At 45.9% G+C, this 16,165-nt stretch overlaps 2 protein-coding genes across 2 annotated transcripts in view; both read right to left on the bottom strand.

The window, feature by feature from the left end:
• Positions 1-7,535: 7,535 nt before the first annotated feature.
• Positions 7,536-9,984, bottom strand: LOC132834207 (zona pellucida sperm-binding protein 3-like). Its single transcript, XM_060852872.1, has 8 exons — positions 9,760-9,984; positions 9,004-9,119; positions 8,811-8,914; positions 8,545-8,722; positions 8,335-8,461; positions 8,169-8,257; positions 7,957-8,078; positions 7,536-7,657 (listed from the first exon to the last, which is right to left on the bottom strand). Exons 1-8 carry the CDS (start codon positions 9,982-9,984, stop codon positions 7,536-7,538), a joined length of 1,083 nt encoding a protein of 360 aa, XP_060708855.1.
• Positions 9,985-15,238: 5,254 nt separating this feature from the next.
• fkbp16 (FKBP prolyl isomerase 16) overlaps positions 15,239-16,165 on the bottom strand; it is a 181,349-nt gene continuing 180,422 nt past the window's right edge. The window contains exons 8-9 of the mRNA XM_060852871.1: positions 15,426-15,563; positions 15,239-15,325 (exon numbers count right to left, since the gene is read on the bottom strand). Coding sequence (XP_060708854.1) covers positions 15,239-15,325; positions 15,426-15,563 — 225 coding nt within the window. The remainder of the gene's footprint in view (positions 15,326-15,425; positions 15,564-16,165) is intronic.

Genomic DNA, 16,165 nt, shown 5'->3' with positions numbered 1-16,165 from the left:
CACAGTCTGCAGTGGGGACACACTTCCAACCTCAGACATTCGGAAACTGGAACCAATGGGATCCCCATGAGGAGGCACTCTCTCAGGAGCAGGGCTGGCTCTCACTATTGTCCATGGAAACCTCTGGCTCAGAAACTGTTGCCATGTTTCAGAGCAACAAACAGCTCCAACTAACACCAACAAAGGGAACAAACCCCTCACTACAAAATCACCCATGATCACAAACAACTCAACCATCCCCACACACCCCCAACCAGCTCCTTTTATACACACAACCTGCACTCACCTGACACCAATGTGATCAGAAGCAGCACCATTGAACCAATCAACCAGCCCAACCTCTACAATGTCCACCAATGACTGAACTCGAGTTATTACCAGGCGGACCTATTTCATTTGGACCAATAGGAGTGGCTGTGAGCTGCTGTGCTGTCACCTGACTGAATTCAGCTCCACAAGGTCTCATGATGAAGGCCCCATCAATACAATCATCAAACATAGCTCATTGATCCAGGAGGGTGTCTCCTGGGTCCTGCCCACCCTCACCCGAGGAGATTGACAGTGAGACCCACGGAGAGATTGTCTGAGGCTGGGGTTTGGGTAGAACAAAGGGATTGACCTTTTGTTACTCCTCCCCCTGGAAGTGTTTGATGGAGGCAATATGGACAAAGCTTTATTCATTATCTAAACTTGTCATGTCCATGTCAGGGGAATGTTTGATCGGGACAATGCAGGGAGAGCTTTACTTTCAGTTTATTTTAATTTATAGACTCGAGGCAGTTTTACTCTGTATTTCACTGCGTGCTGTCTCTGTCCTGGGAACCTTTGATGGGGACAGCTTTCCTTCCAGTTTTCAAGAAAAGCGGAAGCTTTAGTTTCAGTTGCAGAGAGTAGAATCTTTTACTCTGTTTCTAACTCAGAGAGGTCCCTGGATTGAAAGTATTTGATGCAGAGTGTAGCTGTACATTTAGTTTAAAAGTGTAGAGACAGCTTTCCGTTCAGTGAAAATGAGCAGAGGAAGCTCATGTATCGAGTCCCACGCTGACCTTGCTCTGGCAGAGTTTGTTGGGGGATGGTGTTGAGGGAGAAAGTGAGGTCTGCAGATTCTGGAGTTCACAGGCAAAGTGTATGGGCCCTGAAAAGTACAGCAGGTCATGCAGCATCTGAGGAACAGGAGAGTCGGTTTCGGGTATAAGCCCTTCATCAGGATTATGGGTTGGAAAAGGGGGCTGAGAGATAAATAGGAGATTAGCGGTACGGGGAAGGCAGCTGAGATGGCGATAGGTAGATGTAGGTGTGGGGTGTTCAGAGAACTTTCATTCTAAAATGGAAGATGTGGTGTCATGTTAGTACAGTGGTTGGCAACGAGGGACAGGATTCACGTGTATTTGGTAAGCCAAAGACCGATTAGGGTAGTCAGCATGGCTTTGTGCATGTGAAGTCATGTCTCAAGAACTTGATTGTTTTTTTTTGAAGAAATCACAAAGAGAATTGATGAAGGCAGAGTGGTGGACATGATACATGTGGACTTTAGCAAGGCATTTCACAAGGTTCCTCATGAGTGACTAATCAGCAAGGTTAGATCTCATGAAATACAGGGATGTGGATACAGAACTGGCTCGAAGATAGAGGACACAGGGTAGTGGTGGAGGATTGCTTTTCAGACTGGAGGCCTGTGACCAGTGGTGTGCCATATGGATCGGTGCTGGGTCCACTGCTTTTTGTCATTTGTATAAATGATTTGGATGTGAACATAGGAGGTATCGTTAGTAAGTTTGCAGATGACACCTAAATTGGAGGTGTAGTGGACAGTGAAGGAGGTTACCATGATCCCATGTGATTGGACCATGTTGGTTTCACCAGTTTCCTTATTTCACCTCCTTCCAGCCCCATTCTATCCCAATTATATCTCAGCCCCCTTGGGGGTACCCCTCATTCCTGATGAAGAGCTTTTGCTTGAAACGTTATCTCTCTTGTTCCTCAGATGCTGCCTGACCGACTGTGTTTACTGTACCACGCTTCCTGACTCTGATCTCCAGCATCTACAGTCCTCACTTTCTCCCAACTGAGCACGTGCACCGAGAAATTGCAAATGGAGTTCAATGTCGATCAGTATGGGGTGTTACAGTTTTGAAAGTCACATCAAGGTAGGAGTTTCATGATGAATGGTTGGGCCTTAAGGAGTGTAGTGGAACAGAGGGACCTTGGAGTTCAGGTGTATGGTTCTCTGAAAGTGGAGTCACAGGTAGACAGGGCAGTGAAGGAGGCTATGGGCACACTGGCCTTCATCAGGCAGGGCAGTGAGTACAGACATTGGGAAGTGATGTTGCAGGTGTACAGAATGTTGTTGAGGCTGCACTTGGAGTATTGTGTTCAGTTTTGGTCACCTTGCTACAGGAAAGATGCTATTAAACAGGATAGAGTGCAGAAGGAATTTCCAAGGATGTTGCCAGGACTCAGGGTCTGAGTTGGAGGGAGAGGTCAGACACGTTCAAACTTTTTTTCTTCAGATCAAAGGAGACTTGGGGGAGGGGGAGGGGGAGGTGATGAATTCTTTTGGAAGTGTATAAGATCATGAAAGGCATGGATGGGATGAAAATACTCAGTCTTTTTCCAAGTGAGGAGGAGTCAAGGACTAGAGAAACATCAGATTAAAGGTGAGAGGGGAAAGAATTAAAGGGAACCGGAGGGGCAATGATTTCACTCAGAGGTGGGGGTACGCAGATGGAATAAGTAGTGTTTGAGGCAGGTACATAAACAATGTTCAAAAATGCATTTAGAGAAATACATGGATAGGAAAGGATGAGAAGGCTATGGGCCCTGTACAGGGAAATGGATGGACAGTGTGGATGGACATTGTGGACAGTGTGGAACAGTTTGGGCTGAAGGGCCTCTGTGTGCTGTAGGAGTCCGAGTTTAAAAATTGCCAAGAGGAGGCGGTTCCACAAACTTCCCCACCTTCAATGGGGGGCACTGCGCAAAGGATAAGGCTGAAGCGTTTGCAACAATCTACAGCCAGAAAACTCCAAAGGGACAATCCATTGTAGTCCCCAGCCTCAATAATACCTGTCTTCAGTCAGTACTATTGACTCCACGTGACATCAAGAAACAGCTGTAGACATTGGATACTGTGAAGCCAATGCACCCTGACTAACATTGTGGGAATAAGGTGAATGAGCTGTGATCCTGAACGGGCCGTGTCTCTGTCCATTCTGTTCCAGTACAGCTACAACTGCAGCATCTACCTGGAAATGGAGATAATTGCCCAGTAGTGACCTGTTGACAAAAAAAGTGGGACAAATCCAACCTTGCCAATTCCTTCCCCACCAATCCACTCTCAATCACAAGTGAAGAGATGGAAGGTTTTGTCAACAGTGTTATCAAGGCACATGTCCTCCACACTAACCTGGTCACTGATGCTCAGTCTGTGTTCCACCAGGGCTACCCAGCTCCTGATCTCAGTGCAGCTTAGTCCAAGTATGACTAAAAAGGCTGAACGTAAAGAGGGGAAGTGAGAGTGACTGCTTTAAGACCAAGGCAGAATTTGATTAAACAATGTACCAAAGAGGCCCTAGAAAACCCTCTTTGTTGGTTGGAGTCATGGTTCTGGTTATCAATGTTCAATCCCCACATTCCCAGGACATCTTTGCCAGAGTTCCTCAAGGTACTCTCTTAGACGCAACCATGTCAACTGCTCCATCAATGACCTTCCCTCCATCAGAATGGCACAAGTGGGGATGTTTGCTCATCATTGCCCAGTGTTCAGCCCCATTGACAACGTCACAGATACTGAAACAGTCCCTGTTCAAATGCAGCAAGATCTGAACAACATTCACATTCAGAACACACAACTGTCAGGCAATGACTGTCTCCAACAAGGGAAAATCTCACTGTCACACCATGACAGTCTCCATGACATTCCCATTGCTCAATCCCTCACTATTAACATCCTGTGGCTTCTCTGTCGTGGCTGGGATTTGTTGCCTGTCCCTAATTGCCCTTGATTTGATTGGTTTGCTCAGCTATTTCAGAATCAGTGACTTGCTGAGAGTCTGGAGTCACATTTAGGCCAGACCAGGTCAAGATGGTAGATTTCCTTCCCTGATGGGAATTGTGAATGAGATGGGATTTTATAAAAGATTAGTTCACAGTCACAATTACCGAGAGTAGATATTTTCAAACACAAGATGGATTTTCATGTTCTATGAGCAACTACAATAAAATTTTAGCCTCCAGCCTCAGATGATTAACCTGACTCACTGAATTCCTGTCTCAGTAACACTACCATTATGCCACTTGTTCCACCCACCTGTAGACAGAAGCCTGAGCCTAAGACAGATGGCTCAGTGATAGGCATTAGTGTCAAGGAATCAGGAGGTTAATTCACGTAGAATCCCTGCAGTGTGGAAACAGGTCATTAAGCCCAACCAGTCCACACTAACCCTCTGAAAGGAAGCCACCCACACCATTACTCGTCTTTTACCACTGACGATCCATCTAACCTTCACATCCCAAAAAACTATGGTCAATTTACCATAGCCAGCTCACCTAACCTGCACATCTTTGGATTGTGGGAGGAAACCCACAGAGACAGGGAGAACTCCACATAGATAATTGCCCAAGGGTCAAACCCAGGTCCCTGGTGATGTCAAGGAGCAGTTCTAACCACTGTGGCACCATGCTGCCCAAGACACTGTCGGTAATATCTTAGAGTCTGTGGAAAGACAGTTCATGGTTTATGATGAATGTGACTCTTGAAAGGTTAGGAGTGTCTGTCAACAGATGCAGCTAGACTACCTGAGTTTTCCCAGCAGAGTCTGTGGCTTGCTTCAGTTTTCCAGCCTGTCCAGTATTTTGCTTTTATTCCTGAGTGCAAGTTTCTTCTGGAGACTTCAGCATGTGACAGTTTTTTAGAGGCTTTAAGCCAAAAGGTTGAGAGCTGTCTGTTGAAAAACTGGTGAAATAAATAGACTGAGGCCTTGGATTTTGAAGAAATTGAAACAATAGAAGCAGCCTGACTTGGTGTCTTCAAACTCTCAGAACCAGAATTAATAGTTTTAACTTGCAGCAGTTGCTGCTGGGGCCTAGAAATGGAAGCAATTTCTCACCCGTCTCAAAATTTTGGGGGGGGTACTCTCTCTCTTTTGGAGTTGCAAGAGAAACAATGTTTTGTTTAAGCTTACCTTTTGTCAAGAGTGTGTTGTTGGGAACTGATTACAGTGGACCAGTGAGAAAGTGGGGACTGCAGATCAGATTCAAAGTGTGGTGTTGGTAAAGCACAGCCAGTCAGGCAGCATCCAAGGGGAACAGTCAACATTTGAAGCAGAAATGTGGGAGGGGTGGTTCCAAGGGTATGAGAACTAAATGGAACACTGTAGGGCCAGGGGGAAGGTAGCTGGGAATACAGTAGGTAGATGAAGGTGGGGTGTGATGGTGGTAGGTCAGTGTGGAGATGTCAGAAAGACATGTTGGACAGTGCTGAATTAGAGGGTTGGATCTGGGATAAACTGGGGAAGGGAAGATCAGAAGTGTTGAAATCTACATAGAGCCCATGTGGTTCTCCAGTTGAGAGGTGGCTAGAATTTGGTGGCAGAGGCAGTTGAGGACATGCATGTCTGTGGCAGAGGGTACTGGGGTTAATTGTGTGTCCCAGAGATGTGCAGCAGGTTGGTAAAATGAATTGTCAGAGCAAAGGGGTAGCCCTAGGCACCTACATGGGCCCAAGCTCTGCCTGCCTTTGTCAGGTACAACAAACAGGTCATCTTCTGCAGGTATACTGACACTATTACACAGCTTGCCCTCCATTACTTGAAGATGGTATTGTTACCATCTTGCAGTTGCACAAGGAGGGTGAACAGTTCAGTGTTTACTGTGGAGGAGGATGTGGAAGGTGGGGAAGTAAATAGTGACATCTTCATAAATATCCATGTTAGAGGTGGTGCTTGATGTCTTCAACCACATCCCTTGTCCTGGGGAGTGAGTACAGTTTACATTCAACTCCGAATAGATCATTAGGGCCATCAATATTCAAAATTAGGTTTCTATTCAGTCAAATGACCACAACCCTTCAAGACTTGCCAACACAGCTTTGTAGTTCAGGGGCATGGTAATTTTCAGTCCCTCCGTTTGATCTCCCAATACTGTAGGAGGTCAGAAAGCAGAGGGATAACAGTCCACAAACACAACAGGACAGCCAACATCTCAGGAGATGGTAACATTGGGAATCCACATGGGCACTTCTGAAAAGAATCAGGACAGACTAGAAACACCAACTGTTTCTCCCTCACATTCCAGAAACTGATTTAATCAGAATGGAAAGCTCCTTTTCCAAGGTGGTCATCAATCCCCTGTCCTCCCTGGTAGGGGGAAGTGATATTTTCCATGACCAAATTACACAGGAAGCTTAGTTCATGGACTGAAGAATTTGGTGGTAGGAGCAGCTGAGGACATGTCATTGGCAGAGTTGGAGTCAGATGTACAGCATGGAAACAGACCCTTTGGTCTAACCCATCCATGCTAGCCAGATATCCTAACCCAATCTAATCACCTGCCAACACCCAGCCCATATCCCTCCAAACCCTTCCTATTCATATACCCATCCAAATGCCTCTTACTGTTGCAATTGTAACAGCCACCCTCAGGGTACATGGTCAATTGTGTGTCCCAGAGATGTTCTGCAGGCTGGTGAAACCAACCTGCAGAGCAAAGGGGTAGGCATGGGTGCCTGTATGGGACCCAGCTATGCCTGCCTCTGTCAGGGAAGTGAAACAGTGCCTCTCCTGCAGCTACAGCAAAACCATTACACACCTTTTCCACCATTACACTGATGAAAAGGGCAGTGAGCAGTTTAGAGGTTACTATGTGGAGGACAGTATGGAAAAAAGTGCAAATTAGGGATATAGGTGGTGACTTCTTCAAAAATATCCATATTACACAGGTGGTGGTAGTGATGTCTTAAAAAGACATCCCCTAGAGGGGTGAGCACAGTTTAATAAACTCAATGCTCAATAGAATATTAGAACTACCAATATTCAAAATGATGGTTCTAGTCAGTCAATGCCCACAATCCTAGAGGACTGCCAACCCAGCTTCATGGTTGAAGAAATGACAACATTCAGCCCATCAGTTTGACATCCCAATACTGTAGGTGTCAGAAATTGGAGGGATACCAGTTCACAAAGACAGACAACAGGACTGGCAACATCTCAGGGAATCCACAGACCCCTCAAAAGAATCAGCAGATGACAAGCACCAACTGTTTCTCCCTTAGACAGGGCCACAGAGAGCTTCCTCCAGCACATTCTGCAAAGTGATTTAATCAGAATGGAAAGCACCAACTAATGTCATCAATCCCCTGTACTCAGTGGAAGGGGCAAACAATCTTCCATAACCCAAATCATTCAGGAAGCTCAGTTCATGGATTGGAGAGGCTCAACCCAGGGATTGTACCCAGGAATAGTTTAAACTAAAAAAATGAAACAAAACCAGCTCCAGACAGAAGACACCATGAATCATTGCTTTATTGACTAATTCAATCACCAGTTGATGGGTGTTTGCTTGTGTCTCCTGTACAGGAGGAAGGCCAGCAATGAAGCCGAGATCAGACAGACAGCTGTCACAGTCAGGACCACCATCACAACCAGCTCTGACTCCACACCTACAAAACAAGGAGAAACCAATGGTTACTGAGGGAAAGCAGGGACAGAAAGGGAAACCAGCAGGCAGCCAACTCACCGCTTGGAGACCTCTCCTGCATCTTTCCGTCACCCTCAGTTAGGGGAGGAGTTGCCAGGTTGGTCAGCTCAGTATCCAGAATGATCAGGGGACCAAGTGAGGCCTCCCCCTCCAATCCAACTTCAGTCTCTGCTGGAAGAAACATCCCAGTCAGGAAAGGGGGGTGGGGGGGGGGGGGGGGGGGTGAGGGGAGATCCAACATTTAGAGGGTCAACATCCTACCTGCTTCAGTAGCAAGGTCTCTCCTTCCTCTGAAAGGGATCAGGATCTCCCTTGTGCTCCCACAATTCCCCACATGGCAACAGGCACAGATGTCACTGTCTGACCCCTCCAATGGCCTCCAGCTAAACAAGAGAAACAGTCCATCAACCACATGGTACATCACCTCTCCCAACAACAACAACATCCCTGAGGGACAGGGAGAGGGAACTTACATACGCTCCAGCTTCTGGAAAGTACAAGCTTTGTTCCTGGAATCTCCCTGATCCACTGCAGCAACTCTCAGGTGACAGGTGATGAATATCTGAGGGACACAGAACAAGTCAGTGTTTAGTGACTCCCTCCCCAATGTGGAGAAGCACATCAGCAGCTTCCTCTTACCAAGGAACGCTCATCTCCATTGAAACGGAAGGCATCCAGGTCAAACTGGAGCTTGTCCGGCTTCCGCCCGTCTCTCGGCAACACAAAGGTTGAAAAGGAGTCCTCAGCTTTGCTGTCCAGGAGGCAACTGCAGATGGACAAAGGGCCATGAAGTGAATGGAGTGAAGCCATTGAGATGGGAGCAGCTGGAGAAAGCAGAGAGCTCCTTACCCATTGTAGTCAATGATGCTGTATCTTGGTGTGGAGTCCTTGTCTGGGCTCAGTGTAGCTACACAGCGATCAATGTACAGCTTCAGGGACACATGGTTGGCCAGTGAAACAGATGCCTCAATGTGAATGAGGTCTCCCAGTGAGTAGACAGTGGAAGTGCGCTCTGTAAGCCAATCACCTGAAGTACAGCAAGACAAGGGTTGGAGCCAATGGGTACAACTCCCACAGAGCCTCCAGGAGATCCCTCCCCAGCACCCATCACATACCATTCATTAGACGCAGAGAGAATGACAGATGCCCTTCTCCAGACCTGGTGGAGCTGAATGGGATCCAGGTGGGCTTGATGGGATTGCTACTCACATTGCCCTTCCTGGGGGAAGGAGACAGGGCAGCCATTTTAGGACAGTGTCAGAAACAGCAGCAAGGTATCATACTGACAATTGAGGAAAAGGTTCTCACCTGAAATACCGACATTCAATGGGAACAACAGCTCCATTTGTTCTCACGATGACAGATCCAGGATAGTTTGGGATGTGGGTCAGGTGAGTGGTGTAGACCAGGAAATCTCCAGTCATCTGAAAGACACCAGGTTTAGGAATGAGGGGCTGGTCTGAAATGAGGGTTCTACACATTTGACAATGAGGCAATAAGAGTGTGCAAGAGATGGGAAGAATAGAGAAAATAATTAGCCAGAATAGAATAAAACATTTTTACATGCTAAATGTAGAGCTCCTCAAGTACAAGAGCAGTCAATTTATTCATAGAATAGCACCCTCAGTGGGAAGGAGTCAAGACAATTTGCCTGGTGGTTTTGGAGCTACTTTCCATCCAACTAAACAAGTCATACTGCTAAGATTTGTGCTCCTACGACCTCACTATTGTGAAAGTAGTTATATATAAAGCCACACAATAGAAGGTCACTAAACCAAGTCAGGAGAACACAGCATCAAAACACCACCCACAAGTCAACACATGATACTTAATTCATACTGATAAAAAACAACCCCTGTAAATCAGACACTTTAAACCAATGAGAATGGGAGCACAAGTCTAGAGATGGAGAACAGTTCATGCACAGTCCAATCCAGGAGAGGAACCTAGTCTGATAATTTGAGAGTGTAGGAGCATAGTTCTCAATATTAACATCACATTAGAATTACAGTCAGGAATCATCTACAGCCCAAGCTTCCAGCAAGTGTAGACAACCCCCATTACCTGCAATCTACTACCACACTCATGCAGCCCATAGTCAAAGAGGACAGTCTGGTTCTCAGGGTAGACCCTGGTTGGCTGACAACCTGCTGTCCCCAGGGTCAGGTCAGCAGCTTTAATCAGGTGCCCGGTTCCAAATAAATCCAGCTGGGCCCTGACCAGCAGGTTGTGCTCTCCACACTGCACCATCACAGTCTGCAGTGGGAACACATTCCCAACCTCAGACATTCGGAAACTGGAAGCAATAGGACCCCCATGAGGAGGCACTCTCTCAGGAACAGGACTGGCTCTCACTATTGTCCATGGAAACCTCTGGCTCAGAAACTGTTGCCATGTTTCAGAGCAACAAACAGCTCCAACTAACACCAACAAAGGGAACAAACCCCTCACTACAAAATCACCCATGATCCTAAACAACTCAACCATCCCCACACACCCCCAACCAGCTCCTTTTATACACACAACCTGCACTCACTTGACACCAATGTGACCAGAAGCAGCAACATTGAACCAATCAACCAGCCCCAACCTCTACAATATCCACCAATGACTGAACTCGAGTTATTACCAGGCGGACTTATTTCATTTGGACCAATAGGAGTGGCTGTGAGCTGCTGTGCTGTCACCTGACTGAATTCAGCTCCACAAGGTCTCATGGTGAAGACCCCATCAATACAATCAACAAACGGAGCTCATTGAGCCAGGAGGGTGTCTGCTGGGTCCTGCCCACCCTCACCCGAGGAGATTGACAGTGAGACCCACGGAGAGATTGTCTGAGGCTGGGGTTTGGGTAGAACAAAGGGATTGACCTTACGTTACTCCTCCCCCTGGAAGTGTTTGATGGAGACAATATGGACGAAGCTTTATTCTGTATCTAAACTTGTTATGTCCCTGTCAGGGGAATGTTTGATCGGGACAATGCAGGGAGAGCTTTACTTTCAGTTTATTTTAATTTATAGACTCGAGGCAGTTTTACTCTGTATTTCACTGCGTGCTGTCTCTGTCCTGGGAACCTTTGATGGGGGCAGCTTTCCTTCCAGTTTTCAAGAAAAGCGGAAGCTTTAGTTTCAGTTGCAGAGAGTAGAATCTTTTACTCTGTTTCTAACTCAGAGAGGTCCCTGGATTGAAAGTATTTGATGCAGAGTGTAGCTGTACATTTAGTTTAAAAGTGTAGAGACAGCTTTCCGTTCAGTGAAAATGAGCAGAGGAAGCTCATGTATCGAGTCCCACGCTGACCTTGCTCTGGCAGAGTTTGTTGGGGGATGGTGTTGAGGGAGAAAGTGAGGTGTGCAGATTCTGGAGATCACAGTCAAAGTGTGTGACCCTGGAAAAGCACAGCAGGTCATGCAGCATCTGAGGAACAGGAGAGTCGGTTTCGGGTATAAGCCCTTCATCAGGATTATGGGTTGGAAAAGGGGGCTGAGAGATAAATAGGAGATTAGCGGTACGGGGAAGGCAGCTGAGATGGCGATAGGTAGATGTAGGTGTGGGGTGTTCAGAGAACTTTCATTCTAAAATGGAAGATGTGGTGTCATGTTAGTACAGTGGTTGGCAACGAGGGACAGGATTCACGTGTATTTGGTAAGCCAAAGTCTGATTAGGGTAGTCAGCATGGCTTTGTGCATGTGAAGTCATGTCTCAAGAACTTGATTTTTTTTTGAAGAAATCACAAAGAGAATTGATGAAGGCATTGTGGTGGACATGATACATGTAGACTTTAGCAAGGCATTTCACAAGGTTCCTCATGAGTGACTAATCAGCAAGGTTAGATCTCATGAAATACAGGGATGTGGATACAGAACTGGCTCGAAGATAGAGGACACAGGGTAGTGGTGGAGGATTGCTTTTCAGACTGGAGGCCTGTGACCAGTGGTGTGCCATATGGATCGGTGCTGGGTCCACTGCTTTTTGTCATTTGTATAAATGATTTGGATGTGAACATAGGAGGTATCGTTAGTAAGTTTGCAGATGACACCTAAATTGGAGGTGTAGTGGACAGTGAAGGAGGTTACCATGATCCCATGTGATTGGACCATGTTGGTTTCACCAGTTTCCTTATTTCACCTCCTCCCAGCCCCATCCTTGTCCCATTTATCTCTCAGCCTGCTTGGGGGCACCCCATCGTTCCTGATGAAGTGTTTGTGCTTGAAATGTTATCTCTCTTGTTCCTCAGATGCTGCCTGACCGACTGTTTTTACAGCATCACACTTCCCGACTCTGATCTCCAGCATCTACAGTCCTCACTTTCTCCCAACTGAGCACGTGCACCAAGAAATTGCAAATGGGGTTCAATGTAGGTCAGTATGAGGTGTTACATATTGGGAAGTCACATCAAGGTAGGAGTTTCATGATGAATGGTTGGACCTTGAGGAATGTAGTGTAACAGAGGGACCTTGGAGTTCAGGTATATGGTACTCTGAAAGTGGAGTCAGAGGTAGACAGGGCAGTGAAGGAGGCTATGGGCACACTGGCCTTCATCAGTCAGGACACTGAGTACAGACATTGGGAAGTGATGTTGCAGGTGTACAGAATGTTGTTGAGGCTGCACTTGGAGTATTGTGTTCAGTTTTGGTGACCTTGCTACAGGAAAGATGCTATTAAACAGGATAGAGTGCAGAAGGAATTTCCAAGGATGTTGCCAGGACTCAGGGTCTGAGTTGGAGGGAGAGGTTGCACAAGCTCAGACCTTTTTCTTCAGAGCAAAGGAGACTGAGGGAGGATCTTATGGACGTGTATAAAATCATGAAAGGTATGGTTGGGGTGAATGTACTCAGTCTTTTTCCCAGGGTTGGGGAATGAAGGATGAAAGGATATCTGTTTAAGGTTAGAGGGGAAAGAATGAAAGGGAACCTGAGTGGCAAATATTTCACAGAGGGGGGGTACGCATGTGGAATAAGAGGCCAGTGGAAGTGTTTGAGGCAGATACATAAGCAACGGTCAAAAATTCATTTAGACAAATACATGGATAGGAAAGGTTTAGAAGGCTGAGGGCCCTGTACAGGGAAATGGGGTTAGTGTGGATGGATAGTTTGGTCGGCACGGGACAGTTTGGGCCAAGGGGACTGTCTGTGTGCTGTAGGACTCCGAATTAAACAACTGCCAAGAGGAGGCGGTTCTACAAATGTCCCCACCCTCAATGATGGGGGAGCCCAGCACAAAGGATAAGGCTGAAGCATTTGCAACAACCTGCAGCCAGAAAGATCCAAAGGAACGATCCATTGTAGTCCCCAGAATCACCGATACCTGTCTTCATCCAGTACTATTGACGCCATGTGACATCGAGAAACAGCTGTAGATAGTGGATACTGTGAAGCCAATGCACCCTGACTAACATTGTGGGAATAAGGTGAATGAGCTGTGATCCTGAACGGGCCATGTCCCTATCCATTCTGTTCCAGTACAGCTACAACTGCAGCATCTACCTGGAAATGGAGATAATTGCCCAATAGTGACCTGTTGACAAAAGTGGGGCAAACCCAACCTTGCCAATTCCTTCCCCACCAATCCGCTCTCAATCACAAGTGAAGAGATGGAAGGTTTTGTCAACAGTGTTATCAAGGCACATGTCCTCCACACTAACCTGGTCACTGATGCTCAGTCTGTGTTCCACCAGGGCTACCCAGCTCCTGATCTCAGTGCAGCTTAGTCCAAGTATGAGAAAAAGAGCTGAACTTAAGAGGGGAAGTGAGGGTGACCAAGGCAGAATTTGATTGAGCCATTTACTAAGGAAGTGGAAGATGAGACGTTCTTCCTCCAGGTGTCAAGTGGCTAGAGTTTGGCAGCGGAGGTGGCCCAGGACTTGAATGTCCTTGGTGGAATGGGAGGGGGAGTTGAAGTGTTCGACCACAGGGCGGTGGGGTTGGTTGGTGCGTGTATCTCGGAGAAATTCTCTGAAACGTTCCGCAAGTTGGTGGAACCAACTTTCAGACCAAAGGGGTTGCCACGGTCACCCGCATAGGCCCCAGCTGTGCCTTCCTCTTCGTCAGGTACACGGAACAGTCCATCTTCTGCAGTTACACTGGCACCATTCCCCCACCTTTACCCATCACAACAATGACTGTATCAGCGCCACCTCATGCTCCCACAAGGAGGTGAACAGTTCATTAACTTCACGAACACCTTCCTCCCTGACCTCAAGTTCACCTAGATCATCTCAGACATCTCCCTCCCCTTCCTGAACCTTTATATTGGAACAGTGAATTAGTCGTAGTTGATAATCTATTATTCTGTTAAGTTTTCCAATAGAGTTAAGTTATACCAATTTCTTCTTTCTTTTGTTGTATTTTACTTATAGTGCATGAATAAAATGTGCTTTGCTTTAAATCTGATAGTCTGACCAATCGAATTGCATCCGGAATGGAATGCCATGTATTTGCCTTTAAAATAAGAAAACATTAGCGTCTAGACTATCTTCTTAATATATTTTGAGGGGGGTCTGTTCTGGTCCATAACAAGCACATCATCTCAGCTACCATACAAGCACAGTGCTGAGGCAGTACAGCTACTCTTAGAAAGAGCAGGAGCATGAATAGCCTCTTAACTCCTAAAGCTTGGATTTCCTTCAGTAAATATGATGGCTATCCAAACATTGGATCTTCTATCCTGCACAATATTAATAGTCTCAATAAGCTAAATGGTTTTAAGATGTGTATCATTGCAAATCAAGACTTTTTTATATATATAAAAATGCAACGAACAATTGAATGAATGAAATTCAGTCTTTTCAAGTTTATTTTTCAATGCTTCTTGCATTTGTTGATTGTGTTTTACAGTGTTACTGCAGGATAAATCTACAGGGCAAATGTCTAGCAAAGTTATCGACTCAAAATAGTGTGGATTGCGATATCATGGTTTGACCTCTTCTGTTTCTTGTATAATGAAATGATGTAGCACATGTGCATAATACACCTCCAACAAAATCGCCCCTCCAACACTGAATAATGATACTGAAGTTGCACAGGATTACTGGCAGTTGATTAATCCAGGAATAGGTTTGTAAACTGCTTTATTGGAATGTGATTGTGGAATCTTACAGCTAGAGGTAGCCATTTGATCCATCCTGTCCATGAATGCCCAACCTATACATTTCTTATTCCCCAAGTAGTTGTCTGTGTTTTACAGAAATATTTCCAATCTTCAATTCAATTTGTGTGTCATGCCTGAACTGAACATGATTAAAAGAATTCTGCTCTGTTTATACTGAATTAACTGATCACACTACTGCTCCATACCATAGTCTGGTTAAAAAGGAAACTGAGCTGAGTTTCAGAATTGCTGAAAACGTCCTAACTCTCTAATTGGGCAAATGCTGTATCGATATTATTTTGAAAAGAATCCGGGATTTTCCATCCTTTTTTTCTCTTTCTGTGAAATGAGCCAGCGTCAGAAGATACAGACTGGTTAGCCAGTCCAGAACAAACTCAGCTGTGTCGGATGCGTCTTCTTCAAAAGCCTTGGTGTGGTCTTGCCTCTTCGTTCTTCCTTAGCCTCGTGCTGCCAAGACAACAGAGGTCACCATGCTTCCAATGATCACCATCGCAGCTCCGAACAGCCACTTCCAAGGGATAGCCTGCAACACAACATGGAGGTTAGTGGTGCAAAGCAGTGATCTCTCAAAATGCGCTTCTCATGTCGATCTGGGTTACATTGCAGTCAGGTAAATGTCATACCAGGCCTGACTTCTGAGACTCTGAATGAAATGTTGCTCGTTTCTCCCCAGGTTTCTGACACAAGCTGTTTTTTAGCTTCAAGGTTCCTCCCCGACCAATCCTTTTCTGTACTAGTTTGGAGAGTTCTGCATGAATGGCCTGGAGAAAAATTTAAACATCGATTAACATTCATTGCCTGTGCCTCTGGGTATATATTCGCACAAAAGGAATATCCAGTTTTCTCATGTGGTCAAAGAAGCAAAGATAAATCTTTGGACCTTTCCATGTAGATGTTTCCCTGTGGAATGCTCATAAGAACCAACCAGCTTATCTGCAGTTTCGTTAATAGGATCAGCTTTAAAATGGTCCTCACCTACTCTCACAGGCAGCTTTGACCGTGCCCACTCACCTTCATTTTTCCTTGACTTAGCAAGCCTACTTGGCTAAAAGGATGCGTGAGCATAGAGATTTTTTATTTTCTTACTTTTTGTGGTCAAATCAATATGAGGCCACTCACTCACTCATCCCACCTACCTCTAGTAATATTTTCTCATTATATATCCCCCACCTCCCCACCAGGATCTCCACATTCCTTTTATTTGGCCATTTTTGTACCCCCCCAGAATGTCCTTTACCCCTATCTGTCAACTTTCAGGATCCCAGTCTCTACAGCCCCCTCTCTACACCTCTTCACCTCTCTCTGCTATTTAAAACACCTCCTTTTGATGTACTCCTTTGGCCAAGCCTTTGGTCACCTGCCC

This window comes from Hemiscyllium ocellatum, chromosome 39, assembly GCF_020745735.1.
Source record: "Hemiscyllium ocellatum isolate sHemOce1 chromosome 39, sHemOce1.pat.X.cur, whole genome shotgun sequence".
NCBI classification, from domain to species: Eukaryota; Metazoa; Chordata; class Chondrichthyes; order Orectolobiformes; family Hemiscylliidae; genus Hemiscyllium; species Hemiscyllium ocellatum.
This window is presented reverse-complemented; position numbering and strand designations above follow the sequence as displayed.

Excerpts from the sequence above, each read along its gene's own strand:
- LOC132834207 (XM_060852872.1), bottom strand. The coding sequence starts at position 9,984 with ATGTCTGAGGTTGGGAATGTGTTCCCACTGCAGACTGTGATGGTGCAG. Across the intron at positions 8,723-8,810 it reads CTCTCTGCGTCTAATGAATG|GTGATTGGCTTACAGAGCGC; the intron begins GTATGTGATGGG and ends GCTGTACTTCAG. Across the intron at positions 8,258-8,334 it reads ATGGAGATGAGCGTTCCTTG|ATATTCATCACCTGTCACCT; the intron begins GTAAGAGGAAGC and ends TGTGTCCCTCAG.